Source organism: Papio anubis, chromosome 5 (genome assembly GCF_008728515.1).
Source record: "Papio anubis isolate 15944 chromosome 5, Panubis1.0, whole genome shotgun sequence".
NCBI lineage: Eukaryota > Metazoa > Chordata > Mammalia > Primates > Cercopithecidae > Papio > Papio anubis.
Window position 1 is genome coordinate 134,576,775 of NC_044980.1, and position 21,284 is coordinate 134,598,058.

The following is a 21,284-nucleotide window of genomic DNA, read 5'->3' on the forward strand; positions in this document are numbered from 1 at the left end:
ACTACATGGAGAAAGAGGCCCAGCCTTTCCAATGCCCTACTTGAGTCTTCATATGACTGCCATCTGACTACAGCCTCATGAGAGACCCCAAGTGAGACCAGCAGAACTGCCCAGCTGAGCCCAGTCAATTTGCAGAACTGTGAGAGATAATGATTGTTTTAAGCCACTAAATTTTGGGGTGTTCGTTATGCTGCAATAATAACTAAAACACCACTCTGTATTTTAATTGCCTACTGACTTTGTTTGCACTCCTAGGCTATTTTCTGTGAGGGCAGGGACCACATCCAGTTTTTTGGGGTTTTTTTCCCCTCAAGACAGAGTCTTGTTCTGTCACGCAGGCTGGAGTGCAATGGTGCGATCTTGGCTCACTGCAACCTCCGCCTCCTCGGTTCAGGTGATTCTCCTGCCTCAGCCTCCCAAGTAGCTGGGATTACAGATGTGCGCCACCACACCGGCTAATTTTTTGTACTTTTTTTAGTAGAGATGGGGTTTCACCATGTTGGCCAGGCTGGTCTTGAACTCCTGGCCTTGTGAACCACCCACCTCAGCCTCCCAAAGTGCTGGGATTACAGGTGTGAGGCACTGCGCCTGGCCCACATCCATGTTTTAAAATTGTTACATACTTAGCATATCCTTTAGCACTAAATAAGCTATCATATATTTGATTAATGCAAATTAAGAATGCCTACAAAAATGAAGGCAACAAGTATCTAGAATACTCACTCTAGTGAGTGTACACAAAGTACACAATGGCATGTGTAGTAATCATGAAAGGTGATTAACTGGACAGCAGGCAATAGGTTCCCAATGTCAGACAGTTTACCTTTGTGGAGGGATTGAGTCAACTTGAGGGACTGTGCAGAGGGACTGAGCCACAATCCAAAACCACAGAGTTTGGGGTCTGGCAGTTGAGGGAGCTGCCATTCAACCAACAGCACTCCCATGGGCTGTACTGAACAGGTGGTCTGCTGTGGGCTCCAGCCACCCTCGCCATCTACCCTCACTCAAGTGGTCTGCTGATGTTCCTGTTTATGGGGACAAGAGATGCCATAATGCCATTCTATACATGGGGACAGATGTCCTAGTCTCTCCTTCAAAACTTTTCTACTAGCTTCAAACAGGGAGGGCCCTCAACTAATGTTTTTATGTGCAATGAATACATTTCTACTCATATCAGTAAATCCCCTGGCAGGGGTCTGGTACCCTTGGCTGTAATAATCATTAGTACAAGGTGTTCTGTCAACAGGCATTGTTTGGACATATTCTTTGGGCTGACAATTTACGTCAAGCCCTATGTGGGACACGAAGAGGAAAATGCCATTCCTGCCCTGAAAGGAGAGAATTGGGAAGGCTAGAGTTACACAAATGAGATAAATACCAAGACAGCATATAATTATTTCTAAACTGTGTAGTAAGAAATTAAGTGCTATTTAGGAATTGGGAAAAGTAGGGAGCAGGGAGGGCTCAAACAGTTGAGGAGTCTACACTGAAGAGCTGGGATTGGGCTCAGCCTTGAGAAATGACACAAACTATGCATAATCTGAAAGGAAGGAGGGTACAAAAGACTCAGAAGGAAGAACACAGCCGAACCAGCATACTTGTTTGTTACTTTATTTTGAAGACAGTAACACAAGGAATGTGAAAGGTAGCCATTCCAAATCCTGAAGCAAGGCTATTTCTGAATAGTCGCCCAACATTCAAACTTCTGGGCCTTTATTTATTGTTTCCTCTGCTTGCAATGCCTTTCTTCCTTCTCCACCTGGCAAGCTCTTATCAATATTTAAAGGCCCCGCTCAAATGTAACTACTTTTCTGAAGCCTTCCAAGGCATCCCACAACCCACTGCTTATGCTTCTATGGGAACATAATCTATTATACTTGCCTACTTACCTCCCCTACTACTATAATTAATAGCAACTTACACTTACTGGGCTTTTACTGTATGCTAGGAACTATGCTAAACATTTTTATTTATTTTTTATTTTTTGAAGGGTATTCCTGAAACACCAAGCTAAACATTTTTTAACGTATTATTTTATTTATACCTCACAACAATTGCCATGAGGTATTATTTTCCCTATTTTATGGATGAAGCTCTTGAGACTTAGTGTGGTTAAGGAACATGCATAAGATAACATAGCTATGAAGTAAGCAAGTTGTGATTCCAACCTAGATTTGTGGGACTCCAAAGCCCACTACTAATCCACTGGACCGAGTTCCTGGAGGCCACAAATGCTCTTTCCTCATCTGTCTTCTCACATCCTAGGACGGGCTGATACATGGTTCAAAAGTTGTTTAACGGCCAGGCGCGGTGGCTCAAGCCTGTAATCCAAGCACTTTGGGAGGCCGAGGCGGAAGGATCACCTGAGGTCCAGGAGTTCAAAACCAGCCTGGCCAACATGGTGAAACCCTGTCTCTGTTAAAAATACAAAAACTAGCAGGATGTGGTAGCGGGCGCCTGTAATCTCAGCTACTTGGGAGGCTGAGGCAAGAGAATCGCTTGAACCTGGGAGGCGGAGGTTGCAGTGAGCCGAGATCACACTATTGCACTCTAGCCTGGGAGACAGAGAATCCGTCTCAAAAGAAAAATAAAAGTTGTTTAACAAATTAATACAACTTTCAAGCCACATGCCTGGGTCTAAAAGTAGGTGCCCCCAGTACACTTTTACCCCAGGTAGAGACTTCCACCCACCTTAAAGTCACATACCTGGAGAAAGGGGATAGGGAGGAAATCTAAACATCTTACACTTGAATGTGAGCTCCGTTATTTCACGAATTCAAGTGTGGTGAAAGGAACTATTTTTTTTTTTTTTTTTCGAGATGGAGTCTCAATCTCACCCAGGCGCGATCTCAGCTCACTGCAACCTCCGCCTCCCGGGTTCAAGCAATTCTCCTGCCTCAGCCTCCGGAGCAGCTGGGATTACAGGCGTCCACCACCACGCGCAGCTAATTTTTGTATTTTTAGTAGAGACGGGGTTACACTATATTGGCCAGGCTGGTCTCGAACTCCTGACCTCAGGTGATCCGCCCGCTTCGGCCTCCCAAAGTGCTGGGATTACAGGCCTGAGCCACCGCGCCCGGCCGGAATTATTCTTTTCCACAAAAGAACAAACACATACATAACTTTTGCTACGTCTGAAGATGAGGGTTCTAATAGGATGCGGGTGGTGTGTCAGGTATTTTTAAAGGAGCTACCCAAGAATCTCCGCCTGTCAGGCCAGTCATTCCATTTGACCCTATCTGGCGCGGATTGGGGCCCGGACAAGGTAAGGGGTTGACATGAAGCTGCACAGTGAGACAAAACTGGGCCCGAGCTAGAAGCCAGAATCAAAGCCTTGCTCCGTGCGGTTTCTCGTCGCAGTCGGGCCCTGGCCTGGCATCTCCAGGCAGGTGGCCTTGGACGGAAGCTCGGCCTACTGGCTTCACTTGTGGGACCCTGGGGGTCCTCTCCTCCGCCCACGGAGCCTGGTTACTCCCACCTCTTCAAGCCTAGGGCCTGGGGAAGCCTTTCCTCGTTCGCGGCCTCACGGTCTGCAAGGTCCTCTTGCTCCCCCGAAGTCGCTCCAGCACCGCTTCTCAAGGTTCCCGCTTCCGAGCGGCTCGCTTCGCCACCTGCGGTCCCCAGCCTCTGCTTGGGAACGCCAAGGACATCCCCCGCGGAAGCCCGGGCCCACATCCCCATGCCCTTGCGGCACGTCACCTCCCCGCTGGCCCAGAATACGCCTCCGCCCTGCACTTCCTCCCTGTAGCGCCGTCTTTCCGGCTGGGCTCCCTTCTAATTGGCCGGCTCAAAGCTTCCTCGGGGACTCGGCCGCTCGGGGCACTGCAGTGGCCTCTGTAGCCGCTGTCCCGAGGTTTGGCCTCGCCCTTTCGGCTGCGAGCTCTCTATGGTGCCGGCAGCGACATGTGGCGCCTCCCGGGACTCCTGGGCCGAGGTAAGGGACGTCCCAGCAGCCAGCATCACTCTAGGCCGCAAAGACCGAACTGGAGTGGGGGCGGGCCCGAGGAAACAGCCGAAGCGATCGTGGGCGGGGTTAGAGCTAAGGAAGGTGGGGCCTGAAAGAGGGCGGGGAAGTCAGGGGTTGTTGGAATTTGAGATGTGGGTGGGCCTAGCGAGAAGATGGTGGAGTCCAAGGAGATGGTGGGACTGTTGGGAGGGGGTGGAGTCCAATGGCAGGAGATGGTGGACTGAATAAATGAAAGACGATTAGGGGCCAATGGAGTAGGCATAGCCAGTGAAGAGAGGAGGGGTTTAGAGACAAAGAGACGCAAACATTAGTGAAAGTATGTGTATGAACGTTTGGTTATCTTAGAAAAGTGGTTGGCATCCATAGGAGAGCAGCAGAATCACATGGGTGCTTTAAAAAAATGTGGATGCTCTACCCTGAGAAATCTTAGTTTATTGGTTCTGGGGTACTACCCTAGAATCTGTAGTAGATAAAAGATTCCCATGTGTATCCATGTTTAAGAACCTCTGCTGAGGCAGATGACAGTGATTCCTGGGTTCTTGTTGAGGTGCCTGAGTTTTGATTGTTCTCTTCAGCTATTCCCCGTTCGCTGGGACCTAGCCTCTGGAGGGTGACTCCTAAGTCCACCAGCCCAGATGGGCCTCAGACTACCTCCTCCACTTTGCTGGTTCCTGTGCCTAACCTTGACAGGTAAGATACTGCCATTTTGCCACTCATTTCCTCCCCTGGTCTCCCCCTTTTTTTTTTTTTTTTTTTGAGACAGAGTCATATTCTGTCGCCAAGGCTGGAGTGCAGCGGCGCAATCTCGGCTCACTGCAATCTCCGCCTCCCGGGTTCAAGCAATTTGCTGCCTCAGCCTCCCGAGTAGCTGGGATTACAGGCACCAGTCCCCACGCCCTGCTAATTTTTATTTTATTTTATTTTATTTTTTTGAGACGGAGTCTTGCTCTGTCGCCCAGGCTGGAGTGCAGTGGCGCTATCTCGGCGCGCTGCAACCTCTGCCTCCTGGGTTCAAGCGATTCTCCGAAGTAGCTGGGATTTCAGGCGTGTACCATCACGCCCAGCTAATTTTTTTTTGTATTTTTAATAGACACAGGGTTTCACCATGTTAGCCAGGATGGTCTTGATCTCCTGATCTTGTGATCCGCTTGCCTCAGCCTCTCATAGTGCTGGGATTACAGATGTGAGCCACTGCGCCCAGCCAATTTTTATATTTTTAGCAGAGACGGGGTTTCACCATCTTGACCAGGCTGGTCTTGAACTCGTGACCTCGTGATCCACCCACCTCAGCCTCCCAAAGTGCTGGGATTACAGGCGTGAGCCGCCACGCCCAGTCCCTGGTCTCCCTTTGCCCCTACTTGACAGCCTCTTATTTCATCATCTAGGTCAGGTCCACATGGCCCAGGCACGAGTGGGGGTCCAAGGTCCCATGGATGGAAGGATGCCTTCCAATGGATATCTGCCCGTGTCTCCCCGAACACCCTGTGGGATGCCATATCTTGGGTAAGGCTTCCCCAGCCTTGTCCTTGACCTTCAGTGTAGATGAGAATGATCCTGCATGGATATACAGCCTACCCTGGAAACAAGGGCTAGGGAATCACTGTGTCCATTTAACAAGCAACCCATGATATTGGAGCATATTCAAGTAGATATTGCCACTTTCCCCACCCCTGCCATGTATGTTTTCCTCATTTCATTCAGTAAACGTTTATATAACACCTTCTCTGGGCCAGGCATTTTTGCTAGGCACTACACACGTAGCAGAGAACAAGATAGATATATTCTTGCCTTCATGGATTTTACAATAAATAATAGTACATTGCATCATTTTGTAAATTGTTTATTTTTTAATTAGTTTTATTTTTTTCTGAGATGGAGTCTTGCTCTGTCACCCAGGCTGAAGTGCAGTGGCATGATCTTGGCTCACTGCAACCTCTGTCTCCCCGGTTCAAGCAATTCTCCTGCCTCAGCCTCCCAAGTAGCTGGGATTACAGGCACGTGCCACCACGCCTGGCTAAGTTTTGTGTTTTTAGTAGAGATGGGGTTTCGCCATTTTGGCCAGGCTAGTCTCGAATTCCTGACCTACTGATTCACCCACCCCGGCCTCCCAAAGTGCTGGGATTATAGGTGTGAGCCACTGCGCCCTCATAGCATTAGTTATTAATGTAAAGTTTTATACATGCATTATCTTGTGTAATCATTACAAAATTTTTACAAGGAAAATATCACCTTCGTTTTACAGATGAGGAATCTCAGGCTCTGCAATATTAGGTAACATGCATAGGGTCTCATACCTGTTAAGTGGAGGAGCCAGATTTAACTCTGGAGTTCATGTTCTACTGCTTGGTTGCTGCATCTAATACAGAGCCTAGCCCATAATAGTTACTCAATAGATATTTGTTGAAACTGATCTATAAGGTCAGATTCTTAGTAGTGAATACTAGGTCTCATAGGGCAGAGTCTTTGCTTTTCAGGCAACGCTCCAGGTAAAAGTTCTGCTTATGAGGTCTTCTGAATGAAGTTGACACACACATCACTCTCATGTTTGTCACAGCTCATCCCTGCTGCTTTCATGCTGTGTACTTTGGACAAATGACTTGACCTCTGTGACCCTTGGCTTTCTCAATCTGCAAATTGGTGACATCAGCAGAGCTGAGCCTGGGATGTCTCCATGACAGGGTTACCTCTCTCTGAGGAGCTGTGTACTAAGGCCATATCACACCCTGAAGAGAGGAGCATTTTCCCATGTTGCCAGAGAAGATCTGAGCCCTAGGGCTGTCCCATAGTGAGAAGTAGGAAGTGGGCCTGGATTCCAGAAGTCCCAATGCCATCCCTGTGCTCTGTCACTACTGCTCATATGAAAGGGTCTGCAAGCTGTCCTCAGTACCATAGATACTTGTCTCTGTTCTTCACAATGCTGGTGCCTTTTCTTCTGGCCTTATCTCACATGTCACCCCCACAGAGAAGCTTTCCCTGACTCCTTGTCTTGTCAGGACCCCTCTTATGCTCTGTGTAGCTCCCTGATTGGTTTCCTTCTTGGCATTTAGCATCATTAGTAGTTATTGTATTCATTTCTCTCTGTACTTGTGTGTTGTCTTTTTAAACACAAGGTATAAACTTCATGAGGGCAGAAACCATGTCTGTCTTACTTGCTATTGTATGCAGTGCCTGTAGCAACAAGTAAGTATCTGGATCAACCTCAGTGTTTTTTTAGCCTGGACTGCAGTGGTGCAATCCTGGCTTACTGCAACCTCTGCTTCCCAGGTTCAAGCAATTTTCATGCCTCAGCCTCCTGAGTGGCTGGGATTACAGGTGTGCGCCACCACACCCAGCCAATTCTTGTATTTTTTAGTAGAATGGAGTTTCTCCATGTTGGCCAGTCTTGAATTCCTGGCCTTAAGTGATTCGCCTGCATCAGCTTCCCAAGTGCTGGGATTACAGGCATGAGCCACTGCACCCGACCCTGAGGCAACCTTCTTAAGCATAACACAAGGAGACAGGAGACAGGGAAAACCAAGCAGTCTCTGGGATAAGAGCTAGCTCAGGTCTTCTGCAGACCTGTCAGAGAAGAAACACCTTTACAAAGCTTACACCTGGAGATGTGTGTGTGCTGGGATGACTTGATTAGGGGAATGGGAGTTGGTGGAGGGAGGGGTTGTGCAAGACTGGAAAGAGAACCTAATGAGGAACTCTGACCTGTTGCTATATTTGCAACTAGGTGCCAACCTACCCCATTATCTTTTTGCCTGCCTAGTCTTTGCTTATTTAGTCACTTGATCAAGCGTTTATTCAGTTTGTACTTATTAGGTCCCTACTATATTTTAGCACTGTGCTATACTTTTGCACCAGAGATACATTGGTGAGTGAAACATACATGGCCCCTGCCCATGTTGTGCTTACAGACTAACAGGAGAGACAGACCTTAGATAAATAACTGTGGAGATGATTGTTTAAATGCCGGTGTGGTCAGGGCTCCAGAGAAGTTAGGGTGTTGGGAAAGTTTGTAGTCGGGGAGCTGCGCCACCTGGATTTCCTGAGGAAGTGATGTTTGTGTGTAAGGCCGGGTTTGATGGAGTTGACTGGTGAAGGACCGTGTCCTTAATGTGCTGTCTTTCCCAGGGCACTTTGGCCGTGCTGGCCCTGCAGCTGGCAAGGCAGATCCACTTCCGGGCATCCCTGCCAGCAGGACCTCCGCAGGTAGAACACTGCTCCTGGCACAGTCCCCTGGACCGTTTCCTCTCATCTCCCTTGTGGCACCCCTGCTCCTGTGAGTTCTCAGTCCTGGGGACAGGAGGGCTGGGCCGGGAGTTTCTCTGGGCCAGGAAGTGTCTCTGGACACACCTCAGGAAAAGAGCCATCAGCAGCTCCTTGCCTTTCCTATCTGAAGTCAGAGGAAGAGGAATGTGGGGAAGTTCTATCCACCCAGGGTGTGGGCCACACCTACCCCTCAGTATCTTTCCATTTCCTCCCATCACCTCCAACCAAGGGAGCCCCGCAGGGTCCAGACTACTTTAGATTCTGGGTGTGGCTTCCTGGCCCACATTCAACCAGTTAAATTATTCTCTGGTCAGTCACTCAGTCATTCATCAATAAATGAATCTTCATTGAGCACCTATTATGTGCCATGGTGCAGAGGCAACATAGCCTAGTGTCTGAACACTGAACATAGCCTAGAATCTGAACCTCTAGAGTCAGATTCTAGAGGTTCAAATCCCAAAACTGCTGCATACTAGTCTTATGTCCCTAAACAAGTCACTTTTAACTTCCTTCTGCCTCAGTTTCTTCATCTATAAATTGGGGTAATAATAAAACCCACCCCGTAGGTTTTTTGGGAGGACTAAATGAGTTAGTACATGTCAAGGACTTAGGGCAGTGCCTGGCACATAGTAAGTGTGTAGTAATTATTAGTTTAAGCATTAGTTCTTATCCTTATTATGATGATAATCATTGGCAATATTGATATCAAAGAAAGTGCTAGGTACTGGGGCTACCACAGTGAGTAAGGTAGGTGCCTCCCTGCCACTGAAGAATTTAGGCAGAGGATTGATTGATGCTTAGGGTGGGAGATCAGCAGAAATACAGGCCCCTCTAGACTCCTCTGGAGGGAAGCCAAGGAAACAGAGGAGGAGGAATGTGAAGGAAGTATCACAGGAGTTTCAAAATTCTTCCTGTGGCCTCTAAAACCTCAGGGAGGACTCAGTCAAGCCCGAGCAGCCTGCACTGATCCTCTTCTGACCTGATCACTCTTTTTTTTTTCTTTTGAGACAGAGTTTTGCTCTCACTCAGGCTGGAGTAGTGGCGTGATCTTGGCTCACTGCACCCTCCGCCTCCTGAGTTCAAGCAATTTTCCTGCCTCAGCCTCCTGAGTAGCTGGGATTACAGGTGTGTGCTACTGCAACCCGCTAATTTTTGTATTTTTAGTACAAATGGGGTTTCACCATGTTGGCTAGGCTGGTCTTGAGCTGCTGACCTCAGGTGATCCACCCGCCTAGGCCTCCCAAGGTGCTGGGATTATAGGTGTGAGCCACTGTGCCTGGCCCAGACCTGACTACTCTTGCTGTCTCTTTCCAGCACTGCGACAACACGTCCTCCCCAGCCCTGATTGCCCAGCTCCCAGGCACACTGGCCTCAGGGAGCCCAGGCTTGGCCAGGAAGAAGCCTCAGCTCAGCCCCAGAACTTCTCACACAACTCCTTGAGAGCAGCTCGTCCTCAGGACCCCTCTGAGGAAGGTATGTCCCTGCCTCATGGAATCAGCAGAAGGCAGGGGGTGGTGGTGGCCAACTGGGCAGAGGGGTGTTGGTTGCTGTGAAGGGAATTGGCATTCCTGTGAGGTCCCACGCCTTGTGAGGTGATTCAGGGTTATTTCGGTTCCTGGTGAGGGTGCTGGATGGAAAGCCTGGGTAGATTGGAAGAGTCGGAGAAAAGAAGTACAACTTTCTCCTTTGCCCTGGCCAGTTGTCGGCCTTTCCCTTGCAGGTCCCAGTGATTTTGGCTTCCTGCATGCCAGTGGCAGCATCGAGTCCAAGGCAAAACCAGCCCAGCCTCAGCCCACTGGTGAAAAGGTATTATCCAGATTTGGCCACCTGGCTCTTCATAACATTCTCTTGGGCAGGTGGCAATCCCAGTAAACCATCCCTTGGTAAGTCTTTATATTTCTTTTCCAGGAACAAGATAAATCAAAAACTCTTTCCCTTGAGGAGGCTGTGACTTCCTTTCAGCAGATCTTCCAGCTCAGTGTTTCCATCGCTTTCAACTTCCTGGGTAACCAAATGGACCCTGCCTCAAGGCAGGAGGGTGGGAAAATGGAAAGGGTATGGGGTAGGTCAGATATAGTCAGGATAGGGAGTGGCTTAAACGAGATTTTATTTTCTCCCAGGTAGGGAGATTTTATTTGGTCCCAGGTAGGTAGACTAAATCTGGTGTGGCAGGGACCCATTCTTACGCAAATGTGTCCTGCCATTTTAAAACTGGCTCCCAACTTGAGGCGCAGTTTGGCAGTTCCAGCTCCTGTCCTCCTGTCCATATTCTAGCCAGCTGGAAGGGGCAAGGTAGGGACGCTAAAGGATCACTCCTTCCCTTTAATCTAGACGTTGCACAAATCCTTATCCAGAATGTAGGCACGTGGCCACACCTCGCCACCAAGGAGACTAGTTACTGTGTATGAAGGAGAAAATACATCTTGGAGGGCACACAGCATTCTCTGCCACACTTAGGAAACAACAGGCTCCTGGGGTTTGGAGCAGACCCTCAATATGTGAACAGGAACCTCTTACCCTCATGTGGGGACTCCAAACACCCTTCCACCGTTTGTCCTGGTCTCTGCAATAGCTAGGCTCCTTTTAGGCCTTCTAATGTGGAGACTCAGACTCCCCACAGCATCTGCTGGGGTCTAGTGGGCAGATAGGCAAGAGGCTGCGATTCACTCACAACAAATTTATTGAGCATTTACCCTTTACCAGTTCCTATTTTAGGTAGTGGGGATACAGTGATTTACAAGACAAAGTCCTTATTCTCAGGGAGCAGAAAAACAATAATTGAAAAACAAATAAAAAGAGAATTTCAGATATTGATAGATGTTATGAAGAAAATAAAACAAAGGAATGTGTTGGTGACTTGAACAAGGAGCAGTTTTGATTTAGAAGTCCTCACTGAGCAGAAGACCTTTGATCTAAGACCTGTCACAAGAACAGCCACTTTTGTTTCAATCTGGAGAAAGCTTTCCAAGTGGTGGGAAAAGTAAGCGCAAAAATCCTGAGGCAGGATTGGATTTTGATTGCTAAGGGAACAAAAGAAAGGTGAGTGTGGCTGGAGCTTAGAGATCTTGAGAAGGGCCGAAGGAGATAAAGCCAGAAAAGCAGGCAGGGGTCAGATCAGGTGAGGTCTTCTGAGCTACAGCAAAGAGTGTGGATTTTCTAAGTGAGACAGGAAGTCTTTGGAGGGTTTTAAGCCGGAGCTGGAAAGGGGGCAGTCACATGATCTGATGTACTTTTCCAAAGATCTCTCTGGCTGCCATGTAGACAGACATGGATTGTAGGATTGCCAGAGGGGAAAAAGGAGACCAGGTAGGCGCTGTTGGTGACAGCTAAAGAAAACGTGTTGGTGGCATGGTCTAGAAGAGAGAAAGGAGAGAGCAAGAAGAGTAGATGGATCTGGGTATATTAGTGAGCCAGGTGGGAAACAGGAGGATGGTGGGATCCTTTGCGCTCTTGAGTCTTTTCCCCAATGGCAGAGGGCTCTGTGAACCCTGGACAGTGAGTTTGCAGGCAGCAGGGAGGCAACTTTGTTTAATTCACTGCTGGCTGAATGGAACCTGGTTTCTCCCTCATTAGCTTTATGTGATTTTGATGGGCAAAGAGTCTCTTCTCAGAATTTTCTTGCCCATCCCTTCATTCATATATTCATGTATTCAGCAAGCACTTGGAACGGTGGCAGAACACAAAAGGAGCATAAGCCATAATCATGTTTTGCATTTGTATGGTGCCTTCACTCTCGGCGAAGTTATTTCTTCTACATTCTTTTTCTGCTTCTGCCTCCAGGATTTTACAGTCTAATTGAGGAGACAGGACTTGTTCTTTTGAAACAGTTTAGTTTGTAGAAAAGGCTTGGTATATTAAGTAAGTGCCAAAAAAGTGTTTAAAGCCTGAGTGTGGTCTGAAGGTTCTAGAGCAGACACAGGATGGGAGCTTTGATGGTGGAGGTGGAAAGAGAGATCCCAGGCAGGAGAGACAGTTGGAGCCAAGGCTTTGAATTGAGAATTGGCCGTGCCCTGATCCTTTCCTGTTTCCTCTTTGTTTGGGCAATGAAAAGAGCATGGGCTTTGGAGTTGGACGTGCCTGCATTCAGGTCTTGACACTGCTGTATTACTGCTCCCAATTTCTTCATAAAACAAGATTAACGGTATCACTTGTATCAGTTAGGGTTTGTTGGTTATGAGCAGCCTAAACCCATGCTGGCTAACTTAAGCACAAAAGGAATCTATTGGGATCTATTGACCTGCCAAGCCTCAGAAAGGACAGGAATCAGGGAAGCTCCAGAGACCCAAGAGGCAGCAGCTGATAGACAGTATCTTCAGAGTGCTGCTGTCAGAATAAACCTACAAGGGCTGTTTTCTCTCCTGGTCCCAACCAGATCAAGGTTCAGATTCCTGAGAAGGAACCTCCGTGGTTAGGAAGAACACAAGCACATTGATTGACAGTACTAGGGGACAGGTTGTTCCCAATGGGAAATCTAGATGCTATTACCAAGAGAAGGAGGAGTGGTTTATAGCAGGGCAGAACCCACTGCTGTCTATGGCAAACCAGTGAAATATTCAGAGGATAGAAATATATGCAAAGAGCTGGACACAGTGGCTCACGCCTGTAATCCCAACGCTTTGGGAGGCCAAGGCAGGTGGATCGCCTGAGGTCAAGAGTTTGAGATGAGCCTTGCCAACATGGTGAAATCCAATCTCTACTAGAAATACAAAAGTTAGCCAGGCATGGGGGCAGGCATCTGTAATTCCAGCTACTTGGGAGGCTGAGGCAGGAGAATCGTTTGAACCTAGAAGGTGGAGGTTGTAGCGAGTGGAGATTGTGTCACTGCATTCCAGCCTGGGCAACAGAGCAAGACTCCATCTCAAAAAAAAAAAAATACATATATATATATATATAATACATATATATATATAAAATACATATATATATATAATACATATATATATATATGTAAAGTGTCTGGCACAAAAAAAGAAAGGGAGGAGAATCAGATGTGGAGTCTGTAGGTACCTGGCTGAGGGTGTGGGGAAGTTCACTGAGGAAGCTGTGAGTGTTTGTGCCCTGTGCCTTCTTACAGGGACGGAGAACATGAAGAGTGGCGACTACACGGCAGCCTTTTCTTACTTCCAGAAAGCTGCAGCGCACGGCTACAGCAAAGCGCAGTACAATGCGGGCTTGTGTCATGAGCACGGCAGAGGCACCCCCAGAGACATTAGCAAGGTATTCCCCTTCCCCCAAGCCCGCCCGCTGTGCTGGGCTGCTGAGATTGATGTCTAGAAATGAGCAGTGGGCAGGGATGCGGGAAAGTTTGGCTTCTTTTTTCCACTTGGTTCTAGCCAAGCTGCGAAGGAAAAATAAGAAAGAAGCTCCTAACTTCCAGGAATTTAGACTCAAAATTCAGGGAGGGCAGGGATTTTGCCTTTCTTCTTTGCAACTATATCCTCAGCCTAGAATAGCATCTTGATGATTGGATGAATGAATTTTTAAAAAGTGGGATAAGAACACAAAGAGGCCGGGTGCGGTGGCTCAAGCCTGTAATCCCAGCACTTTGGGAGGCCGAGACGGGCGGATCACGAGGTCAGGAGATCGAGACCATCCTGACTAACACGGTGAAACCCCATCTCTACTAAAAAAATACAAAAAAACTAGCTGGGCGAGGTGGCGGGCGCCTGTAGTCCCAGCTACTCGGGAGGCTGAGGCGGGAGAATGGCGGGAACCCAGGAGGCGGAGCTTGCAGTGAGCTGAGATCTGGCCACTGCACTCCAGCCTGGGCGACAGAGCGAGACTCCGTCTCAAAAAAAAAAAAAACAGAACACAAAGAGGTTATATATAAGAATGTATTTCTTAGAGTTGTATGTGAAGGCAGAAAAACCCAAAAAACCCTGAAAGTTTCTTCAATAGAAAACTGGTTAATTACATCTATTTGGGCCTTAAAATGATGTGCTGGATATGTATGTCAGGGAAAGACATTCATGGTGTACCATTAAAGTTAAAAAAAATAGGTTATAAAGTAGTATAGTATGTATAGTATGATCTAAGTCTCTCTCTCTTTGCCCCCCCGCACACACACATATGTGCGTGCAAATGCATAGATGTCTAAAATGTATGTGTGTATGTCTAACACATACATGTGAGAAGATATTTACAAGGCTGTACACTAAAATGTTAAGCAAGAATGATCTTTAGGAGGCTGAATTTCTTGGGATTTTATGTTTCTATTTTTGGTTTATATTTTAAGATTTTGGCTTATCTGAATTTTCTGACTAGTCTATAATTATTATGTATTATTTAATTAAAATAATTTTTTAAAATTTCACTGAAAGCAAAAGATGTACAGAGTTACCAGCTGACTGGGTGTTTCTCCCTTTGCCCCAGGCAGTCCTTTATTATCAATTGGCTGCCAGCCAGGGCCACAGCCTGGCTCAGTACCGCTATGCCAGGTGCCTACTACGAGACCCAGCCTCTTCGTGGAACCCTGAGCAGCAGAGGGCAGTGTCCATGGTGAAGCAGGCTGCAGACTCAGGCTTGAGAGAGGTGAGTGCCATTGGCAGGGTCTGTCCAAGGTCTCTGGGGCTTGTGGAGCCCGAAAGTGACCAAGGTGCCTTTTTTTCCTTCCTCCTTGACCACAGGCCCAAGCTTTCCTCGGGGTGCTTTTCACCAAGGAGCCCTACCTGGATGAGAAAAGAGCTGTGAAATATCTTTGGCTTGCAGCCAACAATGGGGTATGAGCTCTCTAGTGGGCAAGCATGTTGGGGATGAAGCCTGATAAGAGAAGGGATTTTGGAACTGGTACTGAGTTCTTCTGTGCTGAGGAGATTGTTTGATAGGAGCCTTGGCCTGGCTTCAAGCCTTAGCTGTCACTGACTTACTGTGTGACCCTTGGGCAGTTGCAGTAGAACGCCGGAGCTGGCTTGTACCAGGCTGTGAGAGCTGTTGGCAGCTTAAAATCTGCTATGGTGGGAATATTTTCACCACAGGAATTGCTAAACGCCACAAAGCAGAGTTTTTTCCCTCCCCGAGAGCCAGTTGTTCAACATTTACCAGCACACTACTGGGCCTGCTCACTTCTTGATTCAAACCTGTTTCCTCCTCTGTAAAATCAGCATAATAATGCTTGCCTTACGTGTCCACTACTTCACAGGGTGGTTGTGAGGATCAAAATCTAACCGAGATAACTAACAGGTGTGACAGTGCTGTGTGACCTGTACACATGAAAAACGCATCATTACAAGTGATGGTAACCCAGGGAAATCAGAAGACGCATCAGGTGGAGACAGTAAACAGGGAACACTGCTCAGTTGGGGGTGGGTGGGGATGTCTGGTTGTTTGTGAACTGGGGTCACTGGCATTCAGACAGTTCAGATGTGTTCCATGAAGCATTAGTTCTCTGGGATGTTTATAAGTCGTAAGAGGAAAAAAATGGTTAGATGGGTTTGGGAAGTACTGAGTTAAACAGTTCATGCAGGAAGTCTCAAAGCTTTATGTCACTGTAGATCACTGAAAAGGCCATCTGTAGTTCGCTGTATTCCTCAAGTGTATTTGACCAGTGTATCTTTTGAGTTGCATCTTGAAGGACCAGGAGTCTTAGATTAAATCAAGCAATATATGCGTGAACTGTAATCTCCCTACATAGGGGACTGCTGCTTCCTTTGTTTTCTGGCCAACACACTGATAGCTTCATTGAACTCCTGGGCATCAGAATGCTTTTCCTTGTCTACTCTGTGTTGCCCAAAGTATCTGTAGTAGCTGTCCAAAGGGGACCAATGCCACCAAGTATCCACCAGATAATCAGACCAGCATGCTAGCAGGAGAAATGCACAAAAGGATATCTGTCACCTGCTATGTGACACTGTATTGGGACTCAGACCTGACACTCTTCCACCCCACAGGGAATTGTGTCTTTCTGGGTTGGTACTGAGCAGCGATGCAGGGGTGGTGTTTTGGCCTCACGTGTGTCCACTGCTATGTTGTAACCTGGTCTGTAGGCATGAGTCTGCCGTGTGTTATAGAAGTAGGGGGAGAATGTGTAGACAACTCTTCCCAGAAATTTGACTGCGGAGGGTAGAAGAGAAATGGGACCATGGTTGGGAGTCAATAATGTTTTGTTTTGTTTCGGTTTTTTTTCTTTTTTCTTTTTTTTTGAGACAGAGTCTCACTCTGTTGCCCAGGCTGGAGTGTAGTGGTGCGGGCTCGGCTCACTGCAAGCTCCGCCTCCTGGGTTCAGGCCATTCTCCTGTCTCAGCCTCTCAAGTAGCTGGGACTACAGGTGCCCGCCACCATGCCTGGCTAATTTTTTTGTATTTTCAGTAGAGACAAGGTTTCACCGTGTTAGCCAGGATGTTCTCGATCTCCTGACCTCGTGATCCGCCCTCCTTGGCCTCCCAAAGTGCTGGGATTACAGGCATGAGCCACCACACCTGGCCTGTTTTGTTTTTTTAATTGGGAGAGTGAATATGATTCGTATAGTGAATGTAAGCACTTTTCATATAGTGTATTTAATCCTTGCAACAACCTACTAAAGTAGGTGCTACTAGTATCCCACTTTATAGGTGAGGAAACTGAGGCACCATGAGTTAGAGTCACATGCCTGAGTTAACACAGCTGGTAAATGGTAGAGCTGTGATGGGAGCACAGACAGTCTGGCTGTGCAGCTGGACACCCAGCCTCTACCTCTACCTACCTGAGCCTATTCCTACCAGGAGCATAGTTCTCAGTGAGAGGAGAGAGAATCGAGGATCCAGAGCTGGGGCAAAGAGCATAGCTTTATTTTATTTTATTTTATTTTTTGACATGGAGTCTTGCACTGTTGCCCTGGCTGGAGTGCAGTGGCGTGATCTTGGCGCACTGCAACCACCGCCTCCTGGGTTCACACGATTCTCCTACCTCAGCCTCCTGAGTAGTTAGGATTACAGGTGCATACCACCACACCTGCCTAATTTTTTTTGTATTTTTAATAGAGACGGGGTTTCACTATGTTGGGCAGCCTGGTCTCCAACTCCTGACCTCGTGATCTGACCACCTTGGCCTCCCAAAGTGCTGGGATTACAGGTGTGAGCCACTGTGCCCAGGCCGAGCATAGATTTTTAGAGAAGAATTGCTTTTTCTGTCAGCCCTCCCAGGCAGAGATTCAGGAAGGCACAGGGCCTTTGGGAAGACAACCCTCCACCCTCGCCTCCTTGCTGTTTCAGGGCAACGTAGGAGCCCGACTCCCAGGTTTCCTGTAACTGGGCTGTTTCCTATAGTCTTCCTTGTGCATGCTTTCAGCCACCCTGTGGAAGAGAAGCCTCCACACTGCCCTGGCTGGAATCTCCCTGGGTGGAGGGATCCCCCTCTCCTTTGTGTTGGGTGAGCTCTGAGCCTCTGGCGTTTCATAGTTGAGATCCCTTGTTATGGGACGGGCCAAGGCTGGGTCTTGTTCCTGCATGGATGAAGTCCCAGCATGCCTGACTTCACTTTCCTCCTGCCTTAGCGTTTCAGTTCCTCATTCTTGCATGTGTGTATCTGTTTGTCCATTTTCTCCTTAGGACTCACAGAGCAGGTACCACCTTGGAATTTGCTATGAGAAAGGCCTTGGTGTGCAGAGGAATCTACGAGAGGCCTTGAGATGTTACCGGCAGTCAGCAGCTCTGGGAAATGAGGCCGCCCAGGAGAGGCTGCAAGCCCTCTTTTCCATGGAGGCTGCAGGTACAGACCCAAGTCCAAGCCAACAGGTTCATTCCCTGAGCTCAGTACTCTGTGACAGAGTAGTAGATAGCAGTAGTCTCTGGTCTCCTAATCATTTCCAACCCCAGTGGTGGCTAAGAACGCAGCTTTTGGGGACGGGCATGGTGGCTCACGCCTGTAATCCCAGCACTTTGCGAGGCCAAGACTGGCGGATCACGAGGTCAGGAGATCGAGACCCTCCTGGCTAACACAGTGAAACCCCGTCTCTATTAAAAATACAAAAAAAAATTAGTCGGGCGTGGTTAGCGGTGCCTGTGGTCCCAGCTACTCAGGAGGCTGAGGCAGGAGAATGGCGTGAACCTGGGAGGCGGACCTTGCAGTGAGCCGAGGTCGTGCCACTGCACTCTGGCCTGGGCAACAGAGCGAGACCCCGTCTCAAAAAAAACCAAACCAGGCCAGGCGCGGTGGCTCAAGCCTGTAATCCCAGCACTCTGGGAGGCCGAGACGGGAGGATCACGAGGTCAAGAGATCGAGACCATCCTGGCTAACACGGTGAAACCCCGTCTCTACTAAAAAAATACAAAAAAACTAGCCGGGCGAGGTGGCGGGCGCCTGTAGTCCTAGCTACTTAGGAGGCTGAGGCAGGAGAATGGCGTAAACCCAGGAGGCGGAACTTGCAGTGAGCCGAGGTCGCGCCACTGCACTCCAGCCTGGGCGACAGAGTGAGACTCCATCTCAAAAAAAAAAAAAAAAAAGAATGCGGCGTTTAGAGTCAGACAAACCTGAGTTGTTTTTTTTTTTTTTTTTTTAATTTTTATTCGAGATGGTGTTTCACTCTTGTTGCCCAGGCTGGAGTGCAATGGCACGATCTCAGCTCACTGCAACCTCTGCCTCCCAGGTTCAAGCTATTCTCCTGCCTCAGTATCCCGAGTAGCTGGGATTACAGGCACCCACCACAATACCCGGCTAATTTTTTGTATTTTTAGTAGAGATGGGATTTCACCATGTTGGCCAGGCTGGTTTCAAACTCCTGACCTCAGGCGATCCACTCATCTCGGCCTCCCAAAGTGCTGGGATTACAGGTGTGAGCCACTGCGCCCAGTCAAACCTGAGTTTTAACCCCCACTGTCACTGAACTTGGACTCCATGGCTTTGTGCCTCAGTTTCTTCACCTCTAAAAATGAAGGTAATGGTAGCACCTAACTCATTAGATTGTCATAGGGTTAAATGAGATGACTCTAAGGGACTTAGCACAGCCTGACAGCACAGTACCACTTATTGAACAAGTGGTAGCTGCTCTGATGATTTTGTGGGAGAGACAATATGCCAAGATTGCCTGAATTACCCTTCTAGGGCTCTGAGAGCCCTGCTCACTCATGAGTCACTGGGGTTGGGAGTTAACAATGCCTGGGGAACCAAGTCCTTGAAGAAGTGCTGGCTCCAAAGTCGGAGTCCAAGAATGTACAGCATGAGTAAGAGTTGCTCTCACCTCTTCTTGTAGCCCCAGGGCCCAGCGACCTGACAGTTACAGGACTGAAGTCTTTCTCCAGCCCCTCCCTCTGCAGCTTGAACACCCTGCTAGCAGGAACCTCACGCCTACCACATGCCTCGAGCACAGGGAACCTTGGCCTCCTCTGCAGAAGTGGGCATCTCGGAGCCAGCCTGGAATCCTCCAGCAGGGCTATCCTCCCACCCCCCTACCCACTGGAAGGGAGTGTTGTAAGACTAGGTTTTGGCTAAGGTGAGATAAAACATAGTCCGTGGTGCCTCTTAGGGGCCAGAGGGAGCAGGAGGTTGGATAACAAAAATAAAGCATCAGTAACCCTTTCCAGGTAGAAATTACAGCAGGAGTTTAGGTTCCCAAGCAATTTCACGTACATGGCTAGTAAGTGACTGATCTTCCCCCGCACTTGGTAGCCTCACAGATGAGCCTTGGATGCATCCACAGTCATTTCTGGTCTGTGCACCAAAGGATGCATTCAGTGACCTATGAAAAGCCCTACTGAAGGGTCCAGAGACCCTTGTGCTCACCTTAGCCTTTGTCTTTGAGCAAATAACTTACCTTCTCCCTTCCTATGCCTTGGTTTTCTCACACTTAATCCTGTACTGCTGTTTGCCAATGTCTGATGTGTGTATCCCTGGTTCACAAGAAGATTTTAGGTGGTATTCAAATTAATATTTTCTATTTCAGTAGTTACATATTTAATGTATAATATAAAAATATGACTAGCATATTGAGCTGTAGTTTGGCAGATGTTCTGTCTAGGATAAAGCTAACTGTAAAAAAAAAAGTGAATCAGTTTAAAGAAAAACAACGTAAAAGGGGGCACAGGTCCAGAGAGGGAGCAAAAATCATAGGGGCGGTTCTGTGAATGGCTGGCACTTAAAAATACTGAATTAGGCCATCCTCCAGACTAGCTCCACCATTCACCTCTATTCATCCCCCATGGGCTCATAATCATTTTCATTTCACCTTTGATTTGGAAGGAAGACGTTTCTTGCCCAAATGCCTGGATGTGTCTGCTTGACTTTCAGAACTTCTCACCTCAGCCCTAAAGATGGAGCCTGTGGGTTCTCAGAGAGATATCACAACTTGAGTCCCGAAGAAGAGGCCGGTTCCCCACCCACCTTCCCCACAAACCCTAAGCACCTGCGCCAGTACAATGAAGAAGAGGAAAGTATGTGAAGACCCAGGTCTGGCTCTGCCACTTGTCTGGCCATGTCACCTTGAAGCAGTGACCTGACTCTATATTGCTTCCTCAGTTGTATACCAAAGGCAATGGTGTCTGCCTTCCTACCTTACAAGACAAATGCAAGGGCATTTCACCACAGAGAGGACCTTTGTGCTCACTTTGGCCCGGGAGGCAGTGATGCTTATGGTTGCATGACTTTATGAGTCTCTGGGCCAGGATGAGGACCTGGGCCTCCTGACTCCTGTCCCAGGGTTCTTGTCCATCAGTTCAGACTGCAATTTTATGTGAAAGCATTATGACTGTCCTAGTCATGGGAGAGTAAATGTAGATTGAATGCTAGGAGTCCTAGAGCTGGAGAGTGTGATTTTGAGGTCCCCGTTTGGGAAACGTGTGCCAGAAATGTCTAGGTGTTTAATAAAACAGATACTGGATTATATCATCACTCTTGCCCTTGAGTATGTTGGGAAGAGCCAGGTAGACGGGCAGGGGGAGCTGAAAGCCGAGGCTCCGTCCTCATCTCTAAACTCTCCATTAACCAATTTAAAGGATCTTAAAAGCTTCTCTAAGAGAGAGACTTAGGGAAAAAAAAGATTTCTGAGTCAACGCTAATGAGTCCAATTACTGAGTTTGTGAATAGCTATTCCCTGGCTTCTGGATGTTCGCCCAAGTTGAATAGCATAGATGTGGTTGAGGGTGGGGGCTGGGAG

At 48.0% G+C, this 21,284-nt stretch overlaps 1 protein-coding gene across 5 annotated transcripts; it reads left to right on the forward strand.

Moving 5' to 3' along the window:
- The first annotated feature begins 3,747 nt into the window (after nucleotides 1-3,747).
- Nucleotides 3,748-21,016, forward strand: DELE1 (DAP3 binding cell death enhancer 1). Of its 5 annotated transcripts, none has more exons than XM_021939816.1 (13): nucleotides 3,748-3,934; nucleotides 4,543-4,657; nucleotides 5,353-5,470; nucleotides 8,087-8,234; nucleotides 9,539-9,697; nucleotides 9,924-10,030; nucleotides 10,133-10,229; nucleotides 13,299-13,441; nucleotides 14,597-14,755; nucleotides 14,851-14,943; nucleotides 17,746-17,905; nucleotides 19,386-19,625; nucleotides 20,420-21,016. In XM_021939816.1, exons 1-12 carry the CDS (start codon nucleotides 3,904-3,906, stop codon nucleotides 19,622-19,624), a joined length of 1,569 nt encoding a protein of 522 aa, XP_021795508.1. In that variant the 5' UTR covers nucleotides 3,748-3,903; the 3' UTR covers nucleotide 19,625; nucleotides 20,420-21,016. The 5 variants fall into 5 exon arrangements, with proteins under 5 accessions (XP_021795508.1, XP_021795509.1, XP_031522364.1 ...); XM_021939817.2 differs by having other exon boundaries at nucleotides 9,945-10,030; XM_031666504.1 differs by lacking the exon at nucleotides 19,386-19,625.
- The last annotated feature ends 268 nt before the right edge of the window (nucleotides 21,017-21,284 follow it).